The sequence below is a fragment of the Eptatretus burgeri genome, chromosome 3 (assembly GCF_056783735.1).
Source record: "Eptatretus burgeri isolate ZD-2024b chromosome 3, Ebu_testis_v1, whole genome shotgun sequence".
Taxonomy (NCBI): domain Eukaryota; kingdom Metazoa; phylum Chordata; class Myxini; order Myxiniformes; family Myxinidae; genus Eptatretus; species Eptatretus burgeri.
The window spans coordinates 51,358,664-51,382,833 of record NC_140963.1 but is presented as its reverse complement, the minus strand read 5'-3'; the positions used below and the strand labels follow the sequence as shown (position 1 = coordinate 51,382,833).

Here is a 24,170-nt window from a genome sequence, read left to right as displayed (position 1 = left end):
ACACCAAGCCAGGTGTTTAACCTTGATGAAACTGGACTTGATTGGAAATGCATGCCCAGCTGCACTTTCGTCTCCACAATCTTCATCTCCATCGACTCTGGCCTGAGGCAGTGATTGAGTCCAGATGTTTCACGGAGGCTGAAATCAGCGAAGCAAGGCAACAGATTGTGGACATGGCCCTGCAAGTGGGATTTTAAGTCGACGAAGATGATGAGGAATTTGCTTCTCTCACACAGGGAGGAGCTGAGCAATGAAGAACTTGTGGCTCTGATGGAGGAGCGCATCAGAGAGGAATCAGAATTAAGTCCTGAGGGGGTTATGCCTGTTAAAACCTTCACGACGAAGGTCTTGGCTAAAGGTTTCAAATTGGTCGATGAAGCCATGGCCATCTTTGAACACGATCCCATCTGCCTGAGAAGTTCCAAGGTGTAGAGGGAGATGGAGACTGTCCTGACATGTTACAAGGAGGTCAAGAAACAGAAAATGAAGGCAGCCTCTCAAGTCTCCATTACGAAGTTCTTCAAAAAACTTCCAAGCGAATCAGCCTCCTTTTCATCTTCTGAGCCTTCAACCTCAACTGGACAGCCTGCCACACCTGAATAAGCCTGCTCCAAGCAATATTTATTGTATCCAACCCCAAACAATGATAACACTTATAAACTGGAAGGGCACTCTGTAGAGTGCATACCTCCGCCGCGTAATGCCTGATCCATCAGAACATATCGGGCCCAGTACATTTTTGAAATATCATGCTATATATCGTTTTTTGGTCCCATCTCTTAATGGTGAAGAATCACATTAAAAGTTAAATAATTATCGTATCTAGATTCGGATTCAGATCTTAACCAAAATGTAATAAATTCGTCCTTGCCACACACCCAACGTGTCCACCAAGTTTCGTCCGAATCCGTCTTCAATTTTTTGAGATGTCATGCTATATATTGTTTTTGGCCATATCTCTCAATGGTGAAGAATCACTTTATAAATTCTACAAGTCTGATCCGGATCCGGATCTTCACCAAAATCTAATCAGTTCGTCCTTGTCACACACCGAACCTGTCCACAAAATTTCATCGGATTCGTCCACAACTTTTTGAGATATCCTGCACACAAACAAACAGACAGACAAACAAACAAACAAGAAGACATCGTGCAGAGCACAATACTTGCAAAATCCATAAAACACCAATTTGACCTCACAAATAATTTGTGGTTGAAATCGATGACCAAATATGCAACTCCTCTTCAAATTTCAAGTAAATCGAATGAAAATTGACAATTTTACAAATTCGGCCTATGTTGACCTTTTGGTCGATGTTGACCTTAGAAACAATTGGTTGGTTGAATTCAGTGACCTGAAATGTAAATCCTCTTCAAATTTCAAGTCAATCGGATGAAAATTGAGGATTTTAGAAAGACCACCTTAGTTGTTGACTTTTTGGCCTATGTTGACCTCAAAAACAAAAGGCTTCTTCTTAATGACAAACTCTACCAGGTGTTGAAGTTTCGTGAAGATCGGTTGAAAATTGTGACCTGGAGGCGACAAACAGACAGACAGACAGAATAACAAAATCGACGAACCAATATACTTGAAAAATCTTCCATTTTGCAAGTAACAGACAGAAAGGGGTGAAAACATAACTTCCTTCACCTTCGGTGGCAGAGGTCAAAAGTAATTAATTAACCTCCACCATCTTCGAAGATGGATGGAGGTTACTGTTTTCACCCCTTTCTGTTTGTTTGTTTGTTTGTTTGTTTGTGAACAGTATTGCGGAAAAACTCCTCGACGGATTTCGACTAAACTTAGTGGGGGGGGGGGGTGTGAGGTATGGTCCAAGGATGATGCCATTAAATTTTGGACTTGGTCCTCCCCCCCCCCAAAAAAAAATTGTAAGACAATTTTTTTTTTTTGCATTTCCACATGTTTTAAGTGATTTCCAACCCCCCCCCCAAAAAAAAAATAGAGAATTTTTTTTTTGCATTTCTACCTGTTTTAAGTGATTTCCAACCCCCCCAAAAAAATTGGTACCCCCCCCCAAAAAATTTTTTTTTTCCATTTTTACATGAAAGTGATTTCCAACCCCCCAAAAATTGTTACCCCCCCCCCCCAAAAAAAATTGAGAGAAACTTTTTTTTTGCATTTCTACATATTTTAAGTGATTTCCACCCCCCCCCCCCAAAAAAAAATGTTGGAGAAAAGAACTATAACTGTCAGCACTGTTGACATCATATTTAATGAATAAGATATAAGGTTCACTTGAGTGACCCAGCAGTATTGGCGGCGGAGGTTTTGCACTCTCCCAAGTGCTCCCCCTCCAGTTTGTCCCTGTTAAAGTCCGGCCCACTCTTCTCGGGCTTGGCTAGTCGGCTTGTTGCTTCTGTCTGTTTTGATCCCACGTACTTCGTTTACGCTCCTTTTATTCCAAGTATTGTCATTTCTGATCCCTCAGCTTCAAGTTTTTCCTTCCAGAAAGCTTGCTTCAATATCCATGTTGTCCATCCCATGCACACTTCCCTACCCCTCATTCTTTCCCACATCCATCATTTGTCCAAGTCTCCCTCTATTTTGTCCCTCAACCCTGCTGTTGGTGTTTCCCCCTCTCTTTCTGCTGTTCCTTTTGTTCTTTTATGTCCTGATCCATTCTGTGTTCTAGCTCTTCCATGAGCCTTGACTTTGCATCCAAAAATATTAGAAATAATTTGCAATTGATGGAGTCAATATGAAATGTTAAAGTACACCAGATGGTCCCATTATTTTTATCCTGCTGTTTGGCCAAGCAAAAATCAAGGGCCGTTACTTTAGTGCAGCTATTGTGTTGCCATGGTTAAACCGCTGCGCCTTTGTAAATCCGTGAAAGTGGCAATTCATGTTTACTCTTTTCTTCATCGTCATAAAATTTTCTTTGAAACTCAGGCCATGGTACCCATCCTTCCTTGTCATACAGAACTGCTCTTGAACTCTGTATTCTTTGCACCTGAGAAGGTGGAGAAGGTTCTTTTAACCCTTGACCCTGACTCTGAAACTGGACCGGACAGCATCAGCTCACATGTCCTAAAAAACCTGCCCTGCTGGTCTTGCACATCTTCCCTCTGCCCTCTTCACCATATAAATTGCACGAAGTCATCTTTCATCTGCTTGGAAGTCTACCAACATCACTGCACTACATAAAAGGTGCAAAAACTCAATCCTTCAACTACAGACCTACCAGCTTATTTCCAATCACCAGCAAGGTCATGGAATCCATCATCACAGTCACTATGAAGTTCTTCCTTTTCGCAAACAACCTCATCTCAGATCACCAATTTTGTTTCAGACCAGATCACTCCACCTTCGACATGCTGCTTCCACTCACCCAACAGTGGATGGAAGCCCTCAATGTCAGACACGAGATCAGTGCTGTCTCTCTGGACATATCTCGTGCTTTTGAGACAGTCTGGCATCCTACCTTGCTCTCCAAACTGTCTGCCGATGGCATCCAAGGTCAATCACACAGGGCTTACTGACTTCCTTAACTCTCAGAGCCAACGTGTGGCACCGAATGGAATCCTTTCATCTCGTCTCCCTGTCAAGGCTGGAGTGCCTCAAGGTGTTCTGGGCTCAGTCCTATTCCTGATCTTTATCAATGATCTCTCTGACTCTGCAGAAAATCCTTTTTATAAATTCGCTGATGACTATCCTGTGTCATGACAGCCCTAGTCCTTCACACAGGCAGGCCTCTTCTCTCTCTGTTATGAGCCTCTTCCCTCTCTTCAGACCTTGAAAAAAAAAATCACACACTGGTCAAAAACTTGGAATATTTCTTTCAAGCCTGACAAACCTGATACTCTCACTATCTCTCTCTGAATGTACCGTCTGGCAAACCCTCCTATCAACTTTCTTAACAATCCTCTGAAGGAAGTTGTCATTCAATCTCCTGGGTCTCATTATCAGCTATGATCTTTCTTGGGCAAACCACATTTCAGAGTTGGCCTCCAAAGCATCCTCCATCGTACAAAGTCCTTCCTTGGCACACTGAACTCATCTCCAGCAATAGGGCCATCATCCACAGCTGGATGGAGTACTGCTTTTTCCTCTGGGCTGGCTCCCCAATCTCCCACGCTGAAGCTAAAGGCGCTGTCACACCTTGACGATTTAGCCAGCAATGGCAACGTATAAAAATGTATGTAAAACGTTGGCGTACGCTGAAATTTTGATGTTTTTTTTTAAAGTTTTGGTCGTATTCATAACGTGTTGGTCGTATGCATAACATATTAGTAACGGGCACAGAACGTTTCATTGTCTTATAGATAACTTATACCAACAAATGCTTAGCCTGTTGTCGGCGTTCACAACCTATGCCCAATGATAGTTTAACTTAGGCATAGCGCGCTGCACGTATCGCCGATGATCACGTGGCGTAGCCTGTTAAAAACCTGCCGCACGCCGATTTAAATCAAACCGCCTGAGAATTGAAAGTATCAACATCGCAGTTACACCTTGACGATTTAGCCAGTGTGTGCCGACCTATGAAAAATTTGCCGAACCAAGCTGGCACACGTCGAATACGGTATGGGTAAGTTGTGTATACGTTAAGAGCACGCTGAAAAATGATGAAGTACGCTGTCATATTTCGTGGTACGTCTCGTACGTCATGAAATTTCAAGCATGCTGAAAATTTTACGACGTACTCGCCGTATGGCTCACACGTTCCGCTACGTTGGGAATAAGTTGTAGGCACGATATGCGATAGTTGACACACGTCGACACACGTTACTTGTAAGTTACTCATAAGTCGAAACACGTTGAGGTGATGTTTAGCATACCCGAAACTTATTTTCTCCGTCAAGGCACATTTTCTTTTTTTTCTCCTTGGCTCCGTGAAGGCACGGGACGAAATATCTGAAGTTGTTGTTTTTTGGGTTTTTTTTAAATGCTGCCAATACGCCATTATACGGAAGCAGTAAATTAGAAACGTGTTCAGTAAGTTCTGTGGTCGTCCGGAAGACGTCAATCAAATACGTCGACATACGTCAATATGCGTTGGAGGTACGTTACACATAGGTTCAAAGCACGTTACTCATAGGTTAGAAATAAGTTTGGGTACGTTAAGCATTACCTCGACGTGTTTCGATTTATGAGTAACTTACAAGTAACGTGCTCGACGTGTGTCAACGATCGCATACCGTGCCTCGACGTGTGTGCAATGATCGTGTGACGTGCCTACAACACGTTACTCACAGGTTATAAATAAGTTTTGGGTACGCTAATCATTACCTCGACGTGTTTCGACTTATGAGTAACTTACAAGTAACGTGTGTCGACATGTCAACGATCGCATAACGTGCCTCCAACTTATGGCCAGCGTAGCGGAACGTGTGAGTCATACGCCGGCATACGTCGTAAAATTTCAAGCATGCTAAAATTTGAGGACAACCGCAAAGTACAACGATGAAAGCCAGCGTACTACGACGTATGGCAGTGTTTTTCTGCGTGCTATTAACGTATACAAAACTTACCCATAACGTATTCGACGTGTGCCAGCGTTTTAGACAAATTTTTCATAAGTCGGCATACGCTGGCTAAATCGTCAAGGTGTGACAGCGCCTTAAGTATCACTTCGCCATTGCTGACATGTCAGGGGTCTCGTTCTTCAACCATGTCCTTTCTGGTCTTGCACCCTTTTGCCTGGTGTTGGCTTAATGGTTAGGGTGGTGGGCTTTGGATCCTCGGGTCCTGAGTTCAAATCCCGCTCAGCTGTTGAATTAATACAAGGTGGGGTTAACTCGGCCTGTCTTCCTTCCAAGGTCGGCAAAATGAGTGCCAGCATGCTGGTACACTGTGTCGGAGTGGCAACCCATCCAGGATTGTGCTCAATAGCTAAGGAGACTGCTTAAGCAGCACTAACGCTCTGTCGAGAGTATGGTCTCAATCACCTCCTCCTACCCTTCTGCTCTTTTCATGCTTTGTTTCACCCAGGTTTTTGCAGGGTTCACACATTCCTCCATCTCGTATGAAAATGAAAAAAATTCTCGTATCCGCATCCGAATCTTCACCAAAATCGAATTAATTTGTCCATGTCACATACCCAACCTATCCACCAGGTTTCGTCTGAATCCATTTATAATTTTTTGAGACATCCTGCTCACAGACAGACAAACAGAAAGGAGTGAAAACAACCTCCGTCCACCATCGGTGGCAGAGGTAAAAAATAGGACTACTGAACCTTTAGTTGATCTGGGCCCTGGCCAAATGTAACCCAAATTTGGTAGCATTCTGACTAGTGGGTCTGGGGAGGAAGGTTTTTGAAGGAATTTACGCGGTTTTTCCAAACATTTAATAACTCCGCCATTTTGTAACACTTCCCATCATGAGATCTGCATCATCTCCACAATTTAACATCACAACCCTGTCCTAATGTTGAAACCCAAATTTGGTAGCATTCTGACGAGTGGGTCTGGAGAAGAAGATGTTTGAAGGAATTTACGTCAGTTTCCCAAAAAATGATGAAGTTGGCCATTTTGACCTACTTAAAGTCATTTGACTGGAACGAACTTCGCAGTTCTTGTTACCAGTCAGGAGGGGAATGTTGCCAAATTTCAGCCGGATCGGCCCAGCGGTTTGGCCGGAGAAGTTGAAATAGGAGACGGATGGACGGACGGTGCGCGATGACAACACCTTATCTGGAATTTAAATTCCAGATAACATAATAATGGAGCAGCTCGCACATTAGTTATGGCACCGCTTGTAAATTTGCATTCTTGACCATGTTTTCCTTTTTTTTCTTTCTTTTGGGGAACTGAGATAAACGGCAAATGTTATTCATGTTTGTAAGTTGAGATGATGATTTTTGAAACAATGTAACAAACAATGAGGAGGAATACAAATCCGTGAAAGAATATTTGATGTCAGCTCTGGCTAAGAAGAGAAACTCTTGACTTGGACGGAGACAGAGTTATAATAAATGCTCAAGATCAAGGGCACGATACCCACCACGGCTTAAAGACAATGGCATGACTGAGTTTATCCTACTGTTGCATTTGACACAGACAAGCACTCTACCTTCTTTTCAAACTTTTAGCCTACGGTGTCGAAGTTCACTTCCTCTCACGGCTTGCTGACTTCCTTCACCTCTTATGTGTCAACGTGTGGCTCGCGATAGAATCCTCTCCTCTTCCTGTCGAGGCTGGGCTGCCTCAAGACTGTGTCTTCATCTTTATCAACGATCTTTCCAATTCTCTGGAAACCATCCTTATCTTTTTGCTGACTCCTCCACCCTCTACTTTAGCATCTCTCATAAAGGCATCAAGCAGTCGCTTCCCTCCAAGCAGACGTTGAGAGATTCTGGAGCTGGTCTAACATTTGGAATAAGTCTTTCAACTCTTGACTACTCTGGCACTCACTCTGTCTTTCCAAAAGGACCGCCTTCATAAACCCTCCCATCGATTTCCTTGGCAAACCTCTTGAAGAAATTCAGTCCCAAAAGCCAGGCTCACTGTTCACCTCCACTCAATTGTGCCTCTTTTCTCCCACTTGTAGAACCAACTTCCTCAGTTTGCTAAACCCCATTCTTCCATCCAAGACTTCAAGATGGCTTTTCAACTCCTCCTCCATAAGTCACCCACCCCATCCATACTCGTATATTCCACCCTCATTAACCTTGCCCAAAATTCCTTCTCAGGTTATTGTGTTTTCTCCCCTCAGCCTACTTTTCCATTCATTTGTTGTATGACTCTTTCATTCACCCTTTTCCCTTCCTGTTCTTTCAGCAACTTTCTTGTTGTGTTTGAGCTTATATCCAGCTTGCTGTGTGACATGGACAAATCGATTCGATTTTGGTGAAGATCTGGATCTGGATCGGAGAACTTTTTAGTTTTTCAAGAGATTCTTCACCATTGAAAAATCGGGACAAAACCAATATATAGCACGATATCTCAAAAAGTTATGGACGGATTATGACAAAAGTTGGTGGATGAGTTGGGTAGGTGACAATAACAAGCCGAGTAGATTTTGGTTGTGGTCCTGATATGGATCCGGCTTATCAGTGGAATCCAAAAAGTAAACCGTTTACCCTGGGGGAGGTATGTGCTCTCCAGAGTGCCGTTCGAGTTATGACTTTTAATAACTTGCTCCCCATCAACTCTGAGATTTGAATACGAAAAATTTTCTTTGCAAGGTGATCTTCATGATGTTCCTTGCACTTAGAATCTCTGCATATTGTTGTATTCTCTTACAATGTTCCCATTAAAACATGTTTGGTGTCCATATATACGTTTCATGTTGGATTATCCTACATGATGGCTATGTTTGAAAGTAAAGTTGTTGTTTTTTGTAAGTTAAACCAAGAACTTTGTACTTTGCTGATCATCTGCAATATATACTTATCAAATGAAATTATCAGTTAAATAGAATATAAATAAAACAAAGAAAAGACTGAAAAACAAAATCGAATAAAAAGAACAAGAAAGAGCAAAAACTGTTTTCTCATGAAAGGATTTTTAAAAGGAAATATATAAGAGCCATCAAATTTTCCGGCTTTCCATCGTCTCATGTGGAAAATATATCTCAACCTTCAGAGGACCATTGAGAATTGAAACAAGATTTGTTGAACTTTAAAAGTGATTTGGGGCATACCTGCACCCCAATGGTCGTCGAAAGGTGAAAGAACAAACAAAAATAAAGGTACAATTAAAATGATGTTACTCAACTTCAGTTGCAAAGTCAATAATATTGTTACGGTTCTCGGAATCGTATGCATACAAACATACAGTTGTCCCGAAGTTAGTTATGCCATTAAGTATGTGTGCAGATAGATTCCTTCCTTGTGTGTAGTGGGAAAGCAAAAGGGGTGCGTTGCGATGTTTTTTTAGTTAGATTAATAAATCTTTATATCCCCTCCATCACGACCCACTGTCCACCTGCGTCTCTGGAGCCTCGTTTTTCCGAGGCAGAATCTTCACATCCGCAGTTCCTTTTCGACTTCCCTCGGCATTCCAATTCAATCTTGGCTGTACCACCGTCCACCTTCCTCAAACACGCGTGGAGTGGGCGGGCTTTCCCGGCCTGGCCGAAATCCCACCCAAAAAGGTCAGACCCCATGAAGGTCCTGTCCAATCAGGGTGGACGGTGACGTCAACTTCGCCAAGGCCCCTCCCCGCCCAGGGGGATGTATAAATTACGACACCATCTTCAGAGTAGAGTGAGAGAATTCGGTGGGTTCGTTGGCTGGTTTCAAAGAAAGAAGGAAGGTTGTTGGTTGAGTTGGTCCCTTGGTTGTTGGTTGAAGAAGGAAGGTCATGATCACGGAGGGCCTTTCCCACGTCTCGCCTCAGCGGCCCATCTGTTGTGCTGGTCCGAGTACACCCGACCTTGACCGGGTCTCTCATTGGGTCCTGTCTGCTGCACTGTTCTACCTTGGACTCCATGCTCTCCACTCGGGCTCCTTTGCAGACACGGTCTCCACACGTGCGGCTGTGGGCCGAACTGCCCAACCCCTGTTGGGTGCTGCACCACGGAGCGTCCCTTCTCTTAGAACTTTCAGGTACCAAAAGAACTGCGACATCAGCTCCCTCCCTCCGTGGCTGCAAAAGTCCTTTGCCATTCAACTGGGTTTATTTTGTCTGAGTGTGTGGGACCTGTCTTATAAGTAGCATTGTATATGTGATTTGATCATTGTAATTAACCTCTGCCATCGGATATGGATGGAGGTTACTGTTTTCACCCCTGTCTGTTTGTTTGTTTGTTTGTGAACAGTATTACGGAAAAACTCCTCAACGGATTTCGATGAAACGATGGGGGGATGAGGTATGGTCCAAGGATCATGCTATTAGATTTTGGACTTGATCCAAAGTCCAATATGGCCGCTATGGCGGCCATTTAAAAAAAAATTTGAATTTTTGTTTTTGCATTTCTACATGTTTTAAGTGATTTCCAACCAAAAAAAAATTTGATAGAGAAAAAAAACCAGAAAATTTTGGAACTTTTTTCAAAAAAAATTCGACTTTATTTGAAAAATATTTGAATTTTTTTTTTTTGCATTTCTACATGTTTTAAGTGATTTCCAACCAAAAAAAAATTTGTTAGAGAAAAAAAACTTAGAAACTTTGCAACTTTTTTTTTCAAAAAAATTTCGATATTATTTTTTTGGGGCATTTCTACATGCGCGTCGATCAAGTTTAGTTTATTAAATCGTGGTTCAGTAGAGTCTGATCCGTTTTGACCTACAATGAATAGGATATCAGGTTCACTTAAGTGACCCAGCAGTATTGGCGGCGGAGGTTTTGCACTCCACCGAGTGCTCCCCCTCTTGTTACCTCTATCACTGAAGGTGAAGGAGATTATGTTTTCACCCCTTTCTTTCTGTTTGTTTGTCTGTGTTTGTTTGTTTGTTTGTGTGCAAGATATCTCAAAAAGTTGGGGACGGATCCGGATGAAATTTTGTGGACATGTTAGGTGTTTGACAAGGAAGAATTGGTTCAATTTTGGTGAAGATCCGAATCCGGATCTGATATTTTTTTAAAGTGATTCTTCATCATTGAGAGATCATGCTAAAGTAATGTATAGCATGATATCTTAAAAAGTTGTTGACGGATTCGGATGAAACTTGGTGGACATGTTGGGTGTGTAACACGGACGAATTGATTCCATTTCGGTGAAGATCCGGATCCGGATCTGGATACGAGATTTATTTAATTTTTAAAGTGATTCTTCACCATTGGGAGACAGGGCCAAAAACGATATCGTACTGTATAGCATGACATTTCAAAAATGTGATGGGCCCGACATGTTCTCATGGATCAGGCATTGCGGGGTGGAGGTATGCATGCTACCGAGTACCCTTTTAGTTTTAATGTTTTTTTGTTATATGTTTTATTATGCATTGTTTACTGCTTTTTTGAGGTTTTTATGTTGGTCTTCAACCTCAAAAGGTTGAAATCTTCCCCGTTTGGAACATAATCCCCATTTTTACATGTTAAATGTTGCCCCGATAACACGTTTTCGGATAACTCAATGTTTCGCGGGAATGCATCCCCCGCGTTATACGAAGGTCACCTGTACATACTCGACGCTTGTGGAATGGAAGAGATAGTTCTAGTACATTGAACGGATGAGAGAGGGGGGAAACACCAACAGAAGAGTTGAAAGCCAAGATAATGGCAGACTTGGACGAACAATGGGTGTCGGGAGGAATGAGGAGCAGGAGTGGATGCACGGGGTGGAAATTTGCAAGGAGGTTTTGGGTTGGGTGGGAGGGGGTTGTCTCGGGTATAAAAGATCATGGTTTTGTATTTGGGATTACCTGAGATGGTGAAACAATTAGTCTTCTGTGCCAAAAGAAACAATTTATTACATGTTTTTCTCTCTTTTTTTTATTCTTGCACACTTCACAATGGGTGGTGAACTTGTGGATTTCCATTAGCTCAATATAGTTTATTCATCGAGTTATCCATGCCAACTTTTCTCAGAACTGTTCATCGATACTTTAATGGAATAAAGGAAAAGGTGTTTTATGTTTCATTATGCTGTACTCTCAATATTTTTGGATGTACAATTAGCAATGGAGTATGGTCATTTCCGGTCTGATAGAGACCGGAATATTTGGCGTGACCACGCTGTGGCTTGTCCAGCAGTGGGCCCGGACCGTCCATGGCTGATGATTATAATTGGCTGTGTATTACCGTCTGTCATTTTGCTTTGAAGTCATGGTAACGAACATCCTTCTGGCCTGGCTTTCATAGCTGCAATTATTTATCAGAAAATTTGAAGTCTGCATGCTTGTGATTTATTAAATACAGTCACTCTCTTGCCCCAATGCTTTCTGGGTAATGCTATCATGGCCCCCTCTGACGTTGTGATTTGTATCGTGCTTGGCAACTGTCATCCATGATTTCAAGGTCTTCTGACAAATCTGTACTGCCAAGCACTGAAACATCGGTCCATACACGAAGCGATACCATCCGACATCCCCTTTTGTTCTTTGACAGCACAAACAATAGTGTGGAACAAACAAAACAATGGGAAAAACACAATTTTTTTCATTTTTTGCCTATCCCGTTCGTTTATTCTGTGCTCCATCATCTTAAGTCACAAAGTTTGCTAAATTGGTGGTTTATGTTGTCTTATTTCGACCTGTGTTTTGAAGTTGCAGCAAACCTGCAGAAGATAGTTGATGAGCCACAAGGGAACAAGTCTCTGACATTTAAACTGGTAAGTGTTTTTCAGGGTGAGGAATACATTCTATAGAGGAAAATACCTGACGCGTGTAAGGAATCCGAGATGTGTGCAGCATGAAGGAGGAGGCATTATAAAATGGTAAAAGGATAACATGTGTGAATTGACCTTGAGGTTGGCAATATATCTCTGCAATCCTGAAAACTCAGACTTTGTTCATGTCACCCTTGCCTTCCAGAATGCCTTGCTCATTCTCGACTTTCCTTAAAATAAAATAAAATAAAATTGTATTGTTTGAGTTTTGAAATAATTGGTGAGCACGCACATCTTGGTTTATTTTTAATTGACTTTCTTTCCTCGCTCTCTTCTGTCTGCCACGTCTCGGCAGGCATCAGGATGCGAGTGCACAGAATTGCCGGACGACGTGAAGTTGATCGGCTTTGCGCAGCTGAGCTTGAACTAATTACCGCCACCTGCCGTTCAAACTTCTTCCACGCTCGTTCTGCAGTTTTTGCTGCCCTTCACCAAAACAACTAAATAAATAAAATAATTTCACATTCATTGTACATACTGTTGATTGAATACACACTGGTCAGAGTTTAAAGGGCTTGTGGTGGAGACGGGATGAGCGGTGTCTTAACTTGCAGCTGGATACCACGAGTGGTAATAAGGGGGGCTCTTGGGGGCACTTGGGTTGGTTGGTGCAGATCACCGAAACCAAAATGCTCTCACTGGCTCCCTGGCTTATAGGAATAGTGAGGTATTTTGCTTTTTCATGCCTCACTTACTAACTGCAGAATTGCACTGGAAGGCTTTTTGTAGTGTAGGCATTTTTGCCGTATATTGTAAGAAATATAGCTAATAATTATAATTAGGACTGGCATTGTTCCCTGCGTTGATACTCTTGAGTTTTTGCTGTGGTGACCTTCCCCGTGCTCCCGCATGCTGCATGCTGTTCGATTTGTTGGTTTTGATGCATGTGGTCATTTGGAACTCATTAAGATCCATTTGGTAGCGTTTTTGGCAGAAACCTCATGGAAATTGACCAATAAATGAAAGTGTACAGTGTCAATTTATTCCTGCTTCAACCACAGCATGTGTTTTTCTATTTTATTTCGGCATCTGTCTGAGGCTCATAGAGGACCTTTTTGGTCAAATGCATGGCGAAGGACCTTTGTGTACTTTTACATGAATTGCAAGGACATTACGAGGCCGAGTGTATGGGATCATAACCTTGAATTTTGAATGACATCCCGTTACTCATGATCATCACTGTCTGTCAATACTGAGGGCAAGCGATAGACAGAGCAGAGACAATAACGATGCACATTGGCTTTTAAAGACAGTACGCTCTCTAAGAAATTGCATAAAGTGCAGATCAAGTATGATTGTACACTTGGAATGATATTTAGATAAAACTCACTTGGTTGGGGGGGGGGGGGTTAACCTTCTAGTTTCATAGGCATGCCAATTTGTCAATGTGTTTGCTGTCCCTGGGGTGGATGTAAAACTGGACGTCCCATATGCTGGCATCAATGTAGGATTGAATGAAATGGGGTACGTTCAAACAACGCGGTACCATTTTTGGAGATGTAACCTGGACTTCCCTGACACCCTGTGGACCTGCGATGGAAATGGAACTCTGAGGCAGTAATTACTTTTGGTTTTTAAGGTCACGTGTTTCATCTTGCATTTTCAACCTTTGTCAGATTTAACTAAGACTCGGGAACACACGTTTATATTTGTGTTTGCTTGTGTAAATATCGAAAAAAAAAAAATTGTTTACTTTATCACCGAAACATTGTCTTGAATGTCAATTTGTAATTTTGTTTTCAAAAACGACAGCCACTGTGATAAACGTCAATTACACCGCTGTCGACTGTATCGCCATGGCGAACAAACAAACAAACATAGAAGAATACTACTCAAAGTTGAGCAACAACGTCATAATAAACAATTAAGCAATGGGCCAAACAAAGCAAATGGAAGGGTGAAACGAGATTGTGCTTCATTACCAAGTCGCTTGTCGAGTGGCTTAAGCACTCAAGTAAGCACGCTAATGAAACCGTTGATATGGACCAGCTGACTTGGCCATACCATATTTAATGATCAGAACTCACCATCTCACAAATTACATCGGTATCCAGATTCGAATCTGAAAAAAAAATGTTCTACTTGTAAAGCATTATATATATTTATCTACCCTCGGAGGTGGTGACAGATGTTGGCTTGTGTGTTTATCAGTTATGAATTGTGAGAAAATGAAAGTGAAAAAGGAAATTGGGAGCACTTTATCGTACAGAAACCGGAGAAACCTGTTCCAAGTCAAGGCATTGTTGAGCAGGCTGAAACAAAATGGCAATTTAAGACACCTGTGAGGTGTCAGCGGACTGACCAAGATGGCACGCCACCATCTTGGTAAGGCTTTTTGGGGTTTTTGATGATGAGAACCCCATTAGTTTTCTTCAAAAGGGGTGTTTTAATTAACCCAAACAGTCTGGGGGTTCGGTGACGTCTTGAAAAGAGCCCTCGGAACAAAACAGAGAACAACTAAGTTGAACGGTTTGGTCCATGAACTGTGATGCCTTAAGGCCCAGTCACACCTTGACGTTTTAGCCAGCAATGGCAACGTATCAAAATGTATGTAAAACGCTGGCTTACGCTGAACTTTTGATGTTTTTTTTTTAAAGATTCGGACGTATTCATAATGAGTTGGTCGTATGCATAACATATTAGTAACGGACACAGAACGTTTCGTTGTCTTATAGGTAACTTATACCAACAAATGCTTAGCCTGTTCTTGGCGTTCACATCCTATGCCCAACGATAGTCTAACTTATGCATAGCGCGCTGCACGTATCGCCGACGATCACGTGGCGTAGCCTATTAAAAGGCTGTCGCACAACGATTCAAATCATAACCGCCGGAGAAATGGAAGTGTCAACATCGCAGTCACACCTTGGCGATCTTGCCAGCGTATGCCGACCCCTGAAAAATGCGTCGAAAACGCTGGCGCACGTCGAATACGGTATGGGTAAGTTGGTATACGTGAATAGAACGCTAAAGTACGCTATCATACGTCGTAGTAAGTGGAGTACGTCTTGTACTTTTAAACGTGTTAAACATTTTACGACGAACTTGCCGTATGCCTCACACGTTCCGCATGCGATGGGAATAAGTTGTACGCACAATATGCGATCGTTAGCACACGTCGACAAAAGTTACTTTTGTAACTTTTTTTTGTTACTTTTTTTTGACAAAAAAAAATGTATGAAACGCAAGAAAGCAAAGGCCATCCGCCTCCGCCTTTAGAGATGTGTATAAAATTTGGCAGTGTTAGGAGCGAAGAGGGGGAGATTGTTAATGTGATATTCATCACAGCCTTTTTTTAGATGCTGAGTACTGAATAATATACAATAATACACAGAGGAAGATCAAAATGGAAATGCAAAGTGTGAAGTCTATCCACATTCAAAATTTATTGCCTTTTATATTCAGTCTTCTTCTTGGGATCCGAGGGTCCTGAGTTCAAATCCCACGCAGCTGTTGAATTAATACCAGGTGGGGTTTACTCTGCCTGTCATCCTTCCGAGGTCGGCAAAATGAGTGCCAGCATGCTGGTATATTGTGTCGGAGCGGCGACCCATCCACGATTGTGCCCAATAGCCAAGGAGACTGCTTCGGCAGCACCAACGCTCTGCAGAGAGTATGGTCCCAATCTCCTCCTCCTTTTTCTTCTTGTGATTTTGACAGGCGCAGGCAGGCACGCATGCCGACACCGAGCTGGAGCTCCTTTTATATGCAGTTTAAGCATTTTATGAAAACAAATAGAATGTACAAGTCGACTCCAACCCCTCCCCACCTTAATATCATTTGGTTTTTATCAATTTATCATGTGCTGTGGATCAAAATGCCACGCGGATTGCATTACAAGCCAAGGTACAGTATGCACTTAGAGTAGCGATAAAGCAACAAACATAACTTGTTTACTTGACATTATATCCCATGTACTGGACATAAATGTTGATCTGAATTGGAGTACCATGGAATACTGTAGTATCACGGAGTATGGCAGTATCATGGAGTATTACCATACTCAATATTATCCAAATCAAAATTTATAAAACATTAAACATTTTATGACTTCCAAAAAATTGCAGAAACAAGAAGAAGAAGAAAAAATTTTTTTTAAAACATAGTGGGATGGAATCTCAAAAAAAAAACAACCAAACAAGCAAGGTAGGAAAGAACCTTCTCCACATTCTCAGGTGCAAAAGGCAGTCTTGGAGCAGTTGGGTACGACAGCTAAAGATGGGTTCCAAGAGTGAGGGGTTGGGGACCCAAGATTTAGAAGCAAACACAGAATTGAGGCATTCGACCTTCTCACAGGCAGAGTCGGCTGTCATGCCATTTGAAGAGAGGGAAGTGATGGAAGGGCAGCATACTCCAGACATAGGCTTAACAAAGTGCCACCAGGTTTTAGAGGAGGGAGACAAGTTTGGAAGATCATTCTTGAGGTTGGACAGATGTTGTTTTCTGGCTCTCCTGAGAGTGGACACATTTGTGAGCTTTTTGGGATGCATTGAGATTGCCTTCGATCGGATTAGCCTTCCAGGAAGAGAAAGAAGTTGTTTCAAGGCAACTGCTTCACTACAGGATTCAGTGTACCATTGAGGTGGGGGGGGGGGGAGAAGTTGGGTATGATAACGGAAGACAAGATGGGATGAACGTGTGCATAAGGTGATAAGGCAAAGTCTGTGCAAAGTATTCATGAAATCAACATGCAATTAAATTGTCCAGAAGGGATTGGGAAGCCACTGAGATTGTTTTTCTTTCTTCTAATTGCTCTCTCTCTTCTTGTCTCCCTGATTTAGGATTCCGGTTGGGATTGAATGATAGGATTTGTGGTCTGTTAGATCAGTTTTTACAACCTTACACAGTACAGCAGTTCATCATTGTTATTTTCACAGTCGTACACCTGTTCAAACGTGTTCCCTTTGCTCTGCATTCCTGTAGCAAATCACTCAGGCTTGCTATCCACTTACTCTGTTGTTACCACAAAGATGGCAGCACTTGCACGCAGGTGGAACGTCATGGTAATATTGCCAAATTTGGGTTAGAACCTAAATGGCACACACGAGGGAGGGGTTCAAGTTGTAAAATTTCACACCACCATTAGAACAAGCTCCGATTAAAGGAAAACCTAAACTCAACTGAGTGGCTGATCTGGGTGGGTTGCTGTCCCAGTAAATGCTGATGATGATGGTGTCTTAATGAGATGGTTATGATAGTTATAGAGCAGGAAGGTACTTGGTCAGGGGAAAGTGATTCAGCCTCCTTGATGTGCACCATGTATTTTTCATTTGGTCAAGTTACTGGCCCAAAGGTTTACGCATGTCCCCAAGGACCGACACATACAATTCCAGCTGGGATGATGCTTTAAATGATTCCACTTGAACAACCTACCTGCAAACCATGAACCACCACGTCTGACAAGGTACGAGGCTCATGAAGGATTTGAACGATTGGAAACAACCAAGCTTTTCAATCGATCAGAGTTATTGCCATCTGTGTGAAAAGGCTGTAGGTAAACCCTGACATCGCGACTCGCATGTAAATGGTGAAGTCCCCTCGCCGTTTTGATTAATCATGCCAGTTTTCGGGTCACGTGTCTGGTGAAGTCCCCTCGCCGTTTTGATTAATCATACCAGTTTTAGGGTCACGTGTACATGGTGAAGTCCCCTCGCCGTTTTGATTAATCATACCAGTTTTAGGATCACGTGTACATGGTGAAGTCCCCTCGCCGTTTTGATTAATCATACCAGTTTTAGGGTCACGTGTACATGGTGAAGTCCCCTCGCTGTTTTGATTAATCATACCAGTTTTAGAGTCACGTGTACATGGTGAAGTCCCCTCGCCGATTTGATTAATCATACCAGTTTTTGGGTCACGTGTACATGGTGAAGTCCCCTCGCCGTTTTGATTAATCATGCCAGTTTTCGGGTCACGTGTCTGGTGAAGTCCCCTCGCCGTTTTGATTAATCATACCAGTTTTAGAGTCACGTGTAAATGGTGAAGTCCCCTCGCCGTTTTGATTAATCATACCAGTTTTAGAGTCACGTGTAAATGGTGAAGTCCCCTCGCCGTTTTGATTAATCATACCAGTTCTAGGATCACGTGTACATGGTGAAGTCCCCTCGCCGTTTTGATTAATCATACCAGTTTTAGGGTCACGTGTACATGGTGAAGTCCCCTCGCTGTTTTGATTAATCATACCAGTTTTAGAGTCACGTGTACATGGTGAAGTCCCCTCGCCGATTTGATTAATCATACCAGTTTTTGGGTCACGTGTACATGGTGAAGTCCCCTCGTCGTTTTGATTAATCATACCAGTTTTAGAGTCACGTGTAAATGGTGATGTCCCCTCGCCGTTTTGATTAATCATACCAGTTTTAGAGTCACGTGTAAATGGTGATGTCCCCTCGCCGTTTTGATTAATCATACCAGTTTTAGAGTCACGTGTAAATGGTGATGTCCCCTCGCCGTTTTGATTAATCATACCAGTTTTAGAGTCACGTGTAAATGGTGATGTCCCCTCGCCGTTTTGATTAATCATACCAGTTTTAGAGTCACGTGTAAATGGTGAAGTCCCCTCGCCGTTTTGATTAATCATACCAGTTTTAGAGTCACGTGTACATGGTGAAGTCCCCTCGCCGTTTTGATTAATCATACCAGTTTTAGAGTCACGTGTACATGGTGAAGTCCCCTCGCCGATTTGATTAATCATACCAGTTTTTGGGTCACGTGTACATGGTGAAGTCCCCTCGCCGTTTTGATTAATCATACCAGTTTTAGGGTCACGTGTACATAGTGAAGTCCCCTCGCCGTTTTGATTAATCATACCAGTTTTTGGGTCACGTGTACATGGTGAAGTCCCCTCGCCGTTTTGATTAATCATACCAGTTTTAGGGTCACGTGTACATGGTGAAGTCCCCTCGCCGTTTTGATTAATCATACCAGTTTTCGGGTCATGTGTTAATGGTGAAGTCCCCTCGCCGATTTGCTTCATCATACCAGTTTTCGGGTCATGTGTTAATGGTGAAGTCCCCTCGTCATTTTGATTAATCATACCAGTTTTAGAGTCACGTTTAAATGGTGATGTCCCCTCGCCGTTTTGATTAATCATACCAGTTTTAGGGTCACATGTACATGGTGAAGTCCCCTCGCCAATTTCATTAATCATACCAGTTTTAGGGTCATGTGTAAATGGTGAAGTCCCCTCGCCGTTCTGATTAATCATACCAGTTTTCGGGTCACGTGTAAATGGTGAAGTCCCCTCGTCGATTTGATTAATCGTTCCAGTTTTAGTGTGCACACTGTTCGTTGTCAGGCAGATTAGAAATACCAACTCCCAAATGAAGTGTAATACCCCCGACCCCTGACAGGGGCAGTATAGTACTTGCATTGAATGTAAATGGAATAGTTGTTACCATTCATTGCTATTAATCATTAAATGTCTTTTCTTTTTACATGTTATTGAAGTTGGGTGGGGTTTGGTCATGATGCAAGGGGAGGAGGGAGTGGTGGTTGTCATTGGTGGTGAAGGAAGGGGGAGGGGAACCACCTGCGAATATATGGGACACAGTGTGCAATACTTCGTTTGATTGCATCACCATGGCTGCACGAGGGTGGTAACCGTGGCAACACCAAAGGTTTGAATGATTAAAAACTTAAATTCTGTACAAAGGTGGCCCTGGCTCCATGATAATTACATGCGATGTGTGATGTAATCCAGCCTGGTTGATTGCTTACTAAACAACCACCCTCGCACATCTACCTCTCGTATTGTATTGTCGTGATGCATCATACATGACTAAAGTCATGCCTCGGGCTCTCAGCAGGAAAAGTGATTTCATAAAAAACAATTTTCATTGTCTACCAGTAACAAAGCACATCCCGGCCATGTCCTTAAAACAGTGCAGAATGTCTTCGGGTGGAGACAGTTGGCTTCTCGCTGACGATGAACCTCGTGGACCATGACTCATTCTCTCTCCACCCAACCTCTTTACCGCTCATGAAAAAGCAACTTTAATAAAGAAATAAAAAGTAATTTGATCCCAAGCTTTTGATTTGATCTCACGACGCTCTTTCTGACGCCAACCCTGCACAGTGGTGATCCCCATCTCAGTAAAAAAAGGGAAGTTCGATGTGATATCATGCTGAAACTCCATTTTCAGAGGAGTTAATTAACTCAATGTCGAGAAAAGTTATGTCATGAGTAATGTGTTGATAAAAAGTCTGCTTTGTGCAGAAACAAGAATCACTATTCACTGGTTTTGATTTTCGGTTTGTCTGCAATGAAGGAAGTTGGCAGGGAGGTGATGCAGTGCTACACCTGTCTGGTGTGCGTTCGATTCCCGACTCGACGATAAAACTGTCGGATTGGTGCTTCGGCCCTCAAATGGACGTGAAGCCTGCTGTCCAGTCTGCTAGCATTAACCGCGGTGGACGTCACAGATCCCACGGTGTCTTTATTGAAGAGTCGGTGAGTTCTCGCCGGCACCCTGAACAGATGACAAACATCTGCCCTGACTTCCGCTGGGAAGGCAAAGGAAAAAACCACCTGGTGTAATCCCTGAGTCGTGAGCCTGCTAAGGTTGTGGCAAATCTGCGTTCGAAGACACTGCCAAAAAAGAGAGCTGCAAAAGAAAATTTACTGAAACGAGTAAAGGACCAATCAGATCGGAGTTCTTATCATGAGTAATTGTTGCTTAACATGTGCCTTGAGAAAAGGGGAGATTGTTGGTTTCCAACTTCTCCATCTGACAACATGAGATGCATCAGTATATATATTTATATGCATAAATGTATATATATATATATATATATATATATATATATCAGTATATATATATATATATATATATATATATATATATCAGTATATTTGTGTGTGTATATATATATATATGTATATGTATATGTATATATATGTATATATATATATATATATATATATATTTTTATTTTTTTATTTTTTTTTTTATTCCTTGACGAGATCTATCTCCAACATACACACACACACACACACACACACACACACACACACACACACACACACACACACACACACACACACACACACACACACACACACCTACTCGGGGTCTGCATCACAGGCATGTAAGACCGTGGCCATTATAAAGCTTGCAGTGTTAGTGTGAGAAATTTCTGAGGCTATCCTGAAGACTCAACAACTCAGTGGGCTGTCGCTGCATCAGTGATGAGGTCCTTTGGTTTGAGTTCATGGTTGAGTCGGAATTTTTTCTCACTCGCCCCATGCAGGAATCTCATTCACAAAAATGGAAATATCTGGGTCGATGAGGGACACCAAGTATATTGAAAGCAACTGCTTCCAGACTGGTATGGCTCTTGTGTTAATGAAGCAAATTACATCCCAGCATGCTTCGGGTCATGTATTAAAATGCTGCACAGGCCTGGTAGCACATAATTATGGATATTGTAGCTGCACGAAAATGAAACCTCAACAGGTTTTGGCTTTCTTCGCAGCTTGTTATCCTTATTGTGTTTGTTCTGTGCTCTTTTATTCCCCCCCCACCCCCCCCCCCCATCTCGTCTATTTGTTTATCCCATTCTTTTTGTCTTGTTCGTCCTGCGTTTTAGTTTGTCTTTCCCTTCCTGCTTTTCCCTGGCCTTCCTCCTGTTTGGTGGGCTTCACCCACCAGGCAAGAGGGTAGCCTTGTGCTCCCCTTTGCTACCACCTCCCTCCTTCCCCCTCCCTCTTCTTCCCTCGAGTTGTTCCTGCCCTCCCTGGAACCCCGGCATGGTGAGCAGGCATCATAATGGTGTCTGTTTTCATTTTGTTAAGGATAGGGCTGTTCCAGTTAGTGAGACTTTCGGTTGGGAGGTTTTGATGGACGTGCTGCGGTGTCGGGGGTGAAGTATACATACACCTTCGGGGGTTTCCTTCCCTTTGGTGTGCATATGCTGTTCGTTGTGCCGGACTCAGCGCGTTCTCTAATGATTGCTATCCAAGCTTTGAACTTCATGAGTCTGAAAGAACGTAGAGGTCAGCAACCATGGGGTTTGAGGTAGCCAACTTTTTCTGCCTCATCTCTTTGGCCCGAGCTTTGACATGTTCTTCCAGTCCCTGGGAAGCTTGCTGAGTACTGGGTGCAGTGGGCTACCACTCGGTCAGCTGGGTCTGTGGCTGATTGGGCGGTTGAGGCCGTCATTGGAGCTCATGAGAGGATTGTGACGGTCCACCTCGACAATAAGGGCTGAAGTGACTATGATGTCAAGTTGTGGTTGTCTAGATGTGTGGATATTGAAACCCTACCATGGTTTATCCAGAATGGTTTGGGTATATGGACTGGAGCTCGGCAATACCGTGTCAAGCTTCAGGTCAGGGACGATGGCACAGTCACTCACATCCCAAATGGGATTGTTATAGGGATGGACCATTGACAAGTACTGTATTTTACGCAGGGCAGCCCAAAGTTTGTTGCAGATGCTGTCAACTGGATCACCTTGTTTCTGGGTGTAAAGAACAGTTTCGCTCCCAGTGTATCCACTTGGGACATTTGAGGGAGTGCTGCACCACCAAGGTGCAGTGCAACCTCTATGTTGCACTGCAGCACATCTTCCTCTCCTGCCTCCAGAGTTACGGAAATAAGATGGTGTGCATCTGTGGGTGGGAGTGAGGATGTTGCCTCTGGTACAAGTGAGATTGCTGTGATTGCTGTACCTGCTGTGCCTCCTGTATCGTCTTCACCCCCGCCCCTTCTTCAAGGAGGAGGAGGAGGCCAAGGTGAAAGAGGTAAAGGAGGAGGAGGATAATAAGGAGGCCACAGTTCTTCAGCCTCCTAAAAAGGAGGACCTGGATGTGGTTGTGTCGGGGCTTGGGCCCACTGAGGTGGGAGGGGAGGAACCAATTTAGGTGATTCCAGCAACGGGGCCAATGGACATGCCTGTTATTGAAGTAGCTCCGCTGCTGGAGGAGGTGATTGTGAGCTACTCATCTGGTGCAGAAGAAAATGAACTATGAACAATGGTTAAAACGTGCCAGAGGTGGAGCCAGGAAAGAGGGAAGGCTCCCCCTGACAAGGCCTAATGGGGCAAGAACAAATCTGTAGAAGCCAAGGGCCCTGTGGGGCCCGATGTCTCACATTCATCTGTTGGCCCATCCAGGTCCAGGGAGGTGCCCATTGGAGCTAGGGATCAGCTGGGATGGCCGCAGCCATTTCCTGGAGGACTTCCCCCTGATTTTCCGATTCCATTTCTGCTCGTTCTTCCCCTTCCCCATCCCATAGCCCTTCTCCCCATACTCCGGAGATCACTGCAGCCATGACCTTCACAGACATGCTGGAGAGCCTTTCATTCTCCTCGGGCAGCGAGGGGTTGGTGGAGAACTTTCTGTCTCCTGAGGGGAACACTTCACCCAGATGACCAGGGAGGACGTCTGCATTGATGGTGAGTGGTTCTCCAGCATGCTCGTGGCCCCTGGCTGTGGGAATAACCACAAGAAGAAGAAGAAGCATGGTAGCCCATCGTGTACTGGCAAGAAGGGGGCAGCTTCATAGGTCCTGTGACTCCCCTTCCATTTTTTTTGCATTGTGGGTAGTGTTTAACCGACCAACACTTATGAATTTAAAATTAACATCTTTGAATGTATGGTGAGTCCATAACAAGGTCTGGAGGACCGCTGTCTTTGAAGAATTACACAATTTTGAATGGGACATCTGCCTTTTGCAGAAATGCATTATTCTGCATGGGGAGCATGAATACCTCCATGCAGATTGGCGGAACGGAGAGTCTGTAAATAATACTAACAGTGCAGCGGGATTGGGGTTCCTTATTAACAACCCAAATGTCGAGGTCCTTAGTTTCGATGAAATTATTATGGAGTGATTGGCCTCACTCAGGGTAGTTGTGTTGTCGATTTTCTGACCTTGGCCAATGTGTGCACATCTCAGAGAGCGCGAAAGAGTGAAGCTCCTAC

The 24,170-nt window shown here is 43.2% G+C and overlaps 1 protein-coding gene across 3 annotated transcripts in view; it reads left to right on the top strand.

Moving 5' to 3' along the window:
- LOC147029863 (serine/threonine-protein kinase OSR1-like) overlaps window positions 1-13,224 on the top strand; it is a 66,722-nt gene extending 53,498 nt beyond the window's left edge. For all 3 annotated transcript variants that reach the window (XM_085873282.1, XM_085873281.1, XM_085873283.1), the window contains 2 exons: window positions 12,120-12,184; window positions 12,537-13,224. In XM_085873282.1, the coding sequence (XP_085729408.1) occupies window positions 12,120-12,184; window positions 12,537-12,611 (140 nt within the window). In that variant the 3' untranslated portion in view covers window positions 12,612-13,224. The remainder of the gene's footprint in view (window positions 1-12,119; window positions 12,185-12,536) is intronic.
- The last annotated feature ends 10,946 nt before the right edge of the window (window positions 13,225-24,170 follow it).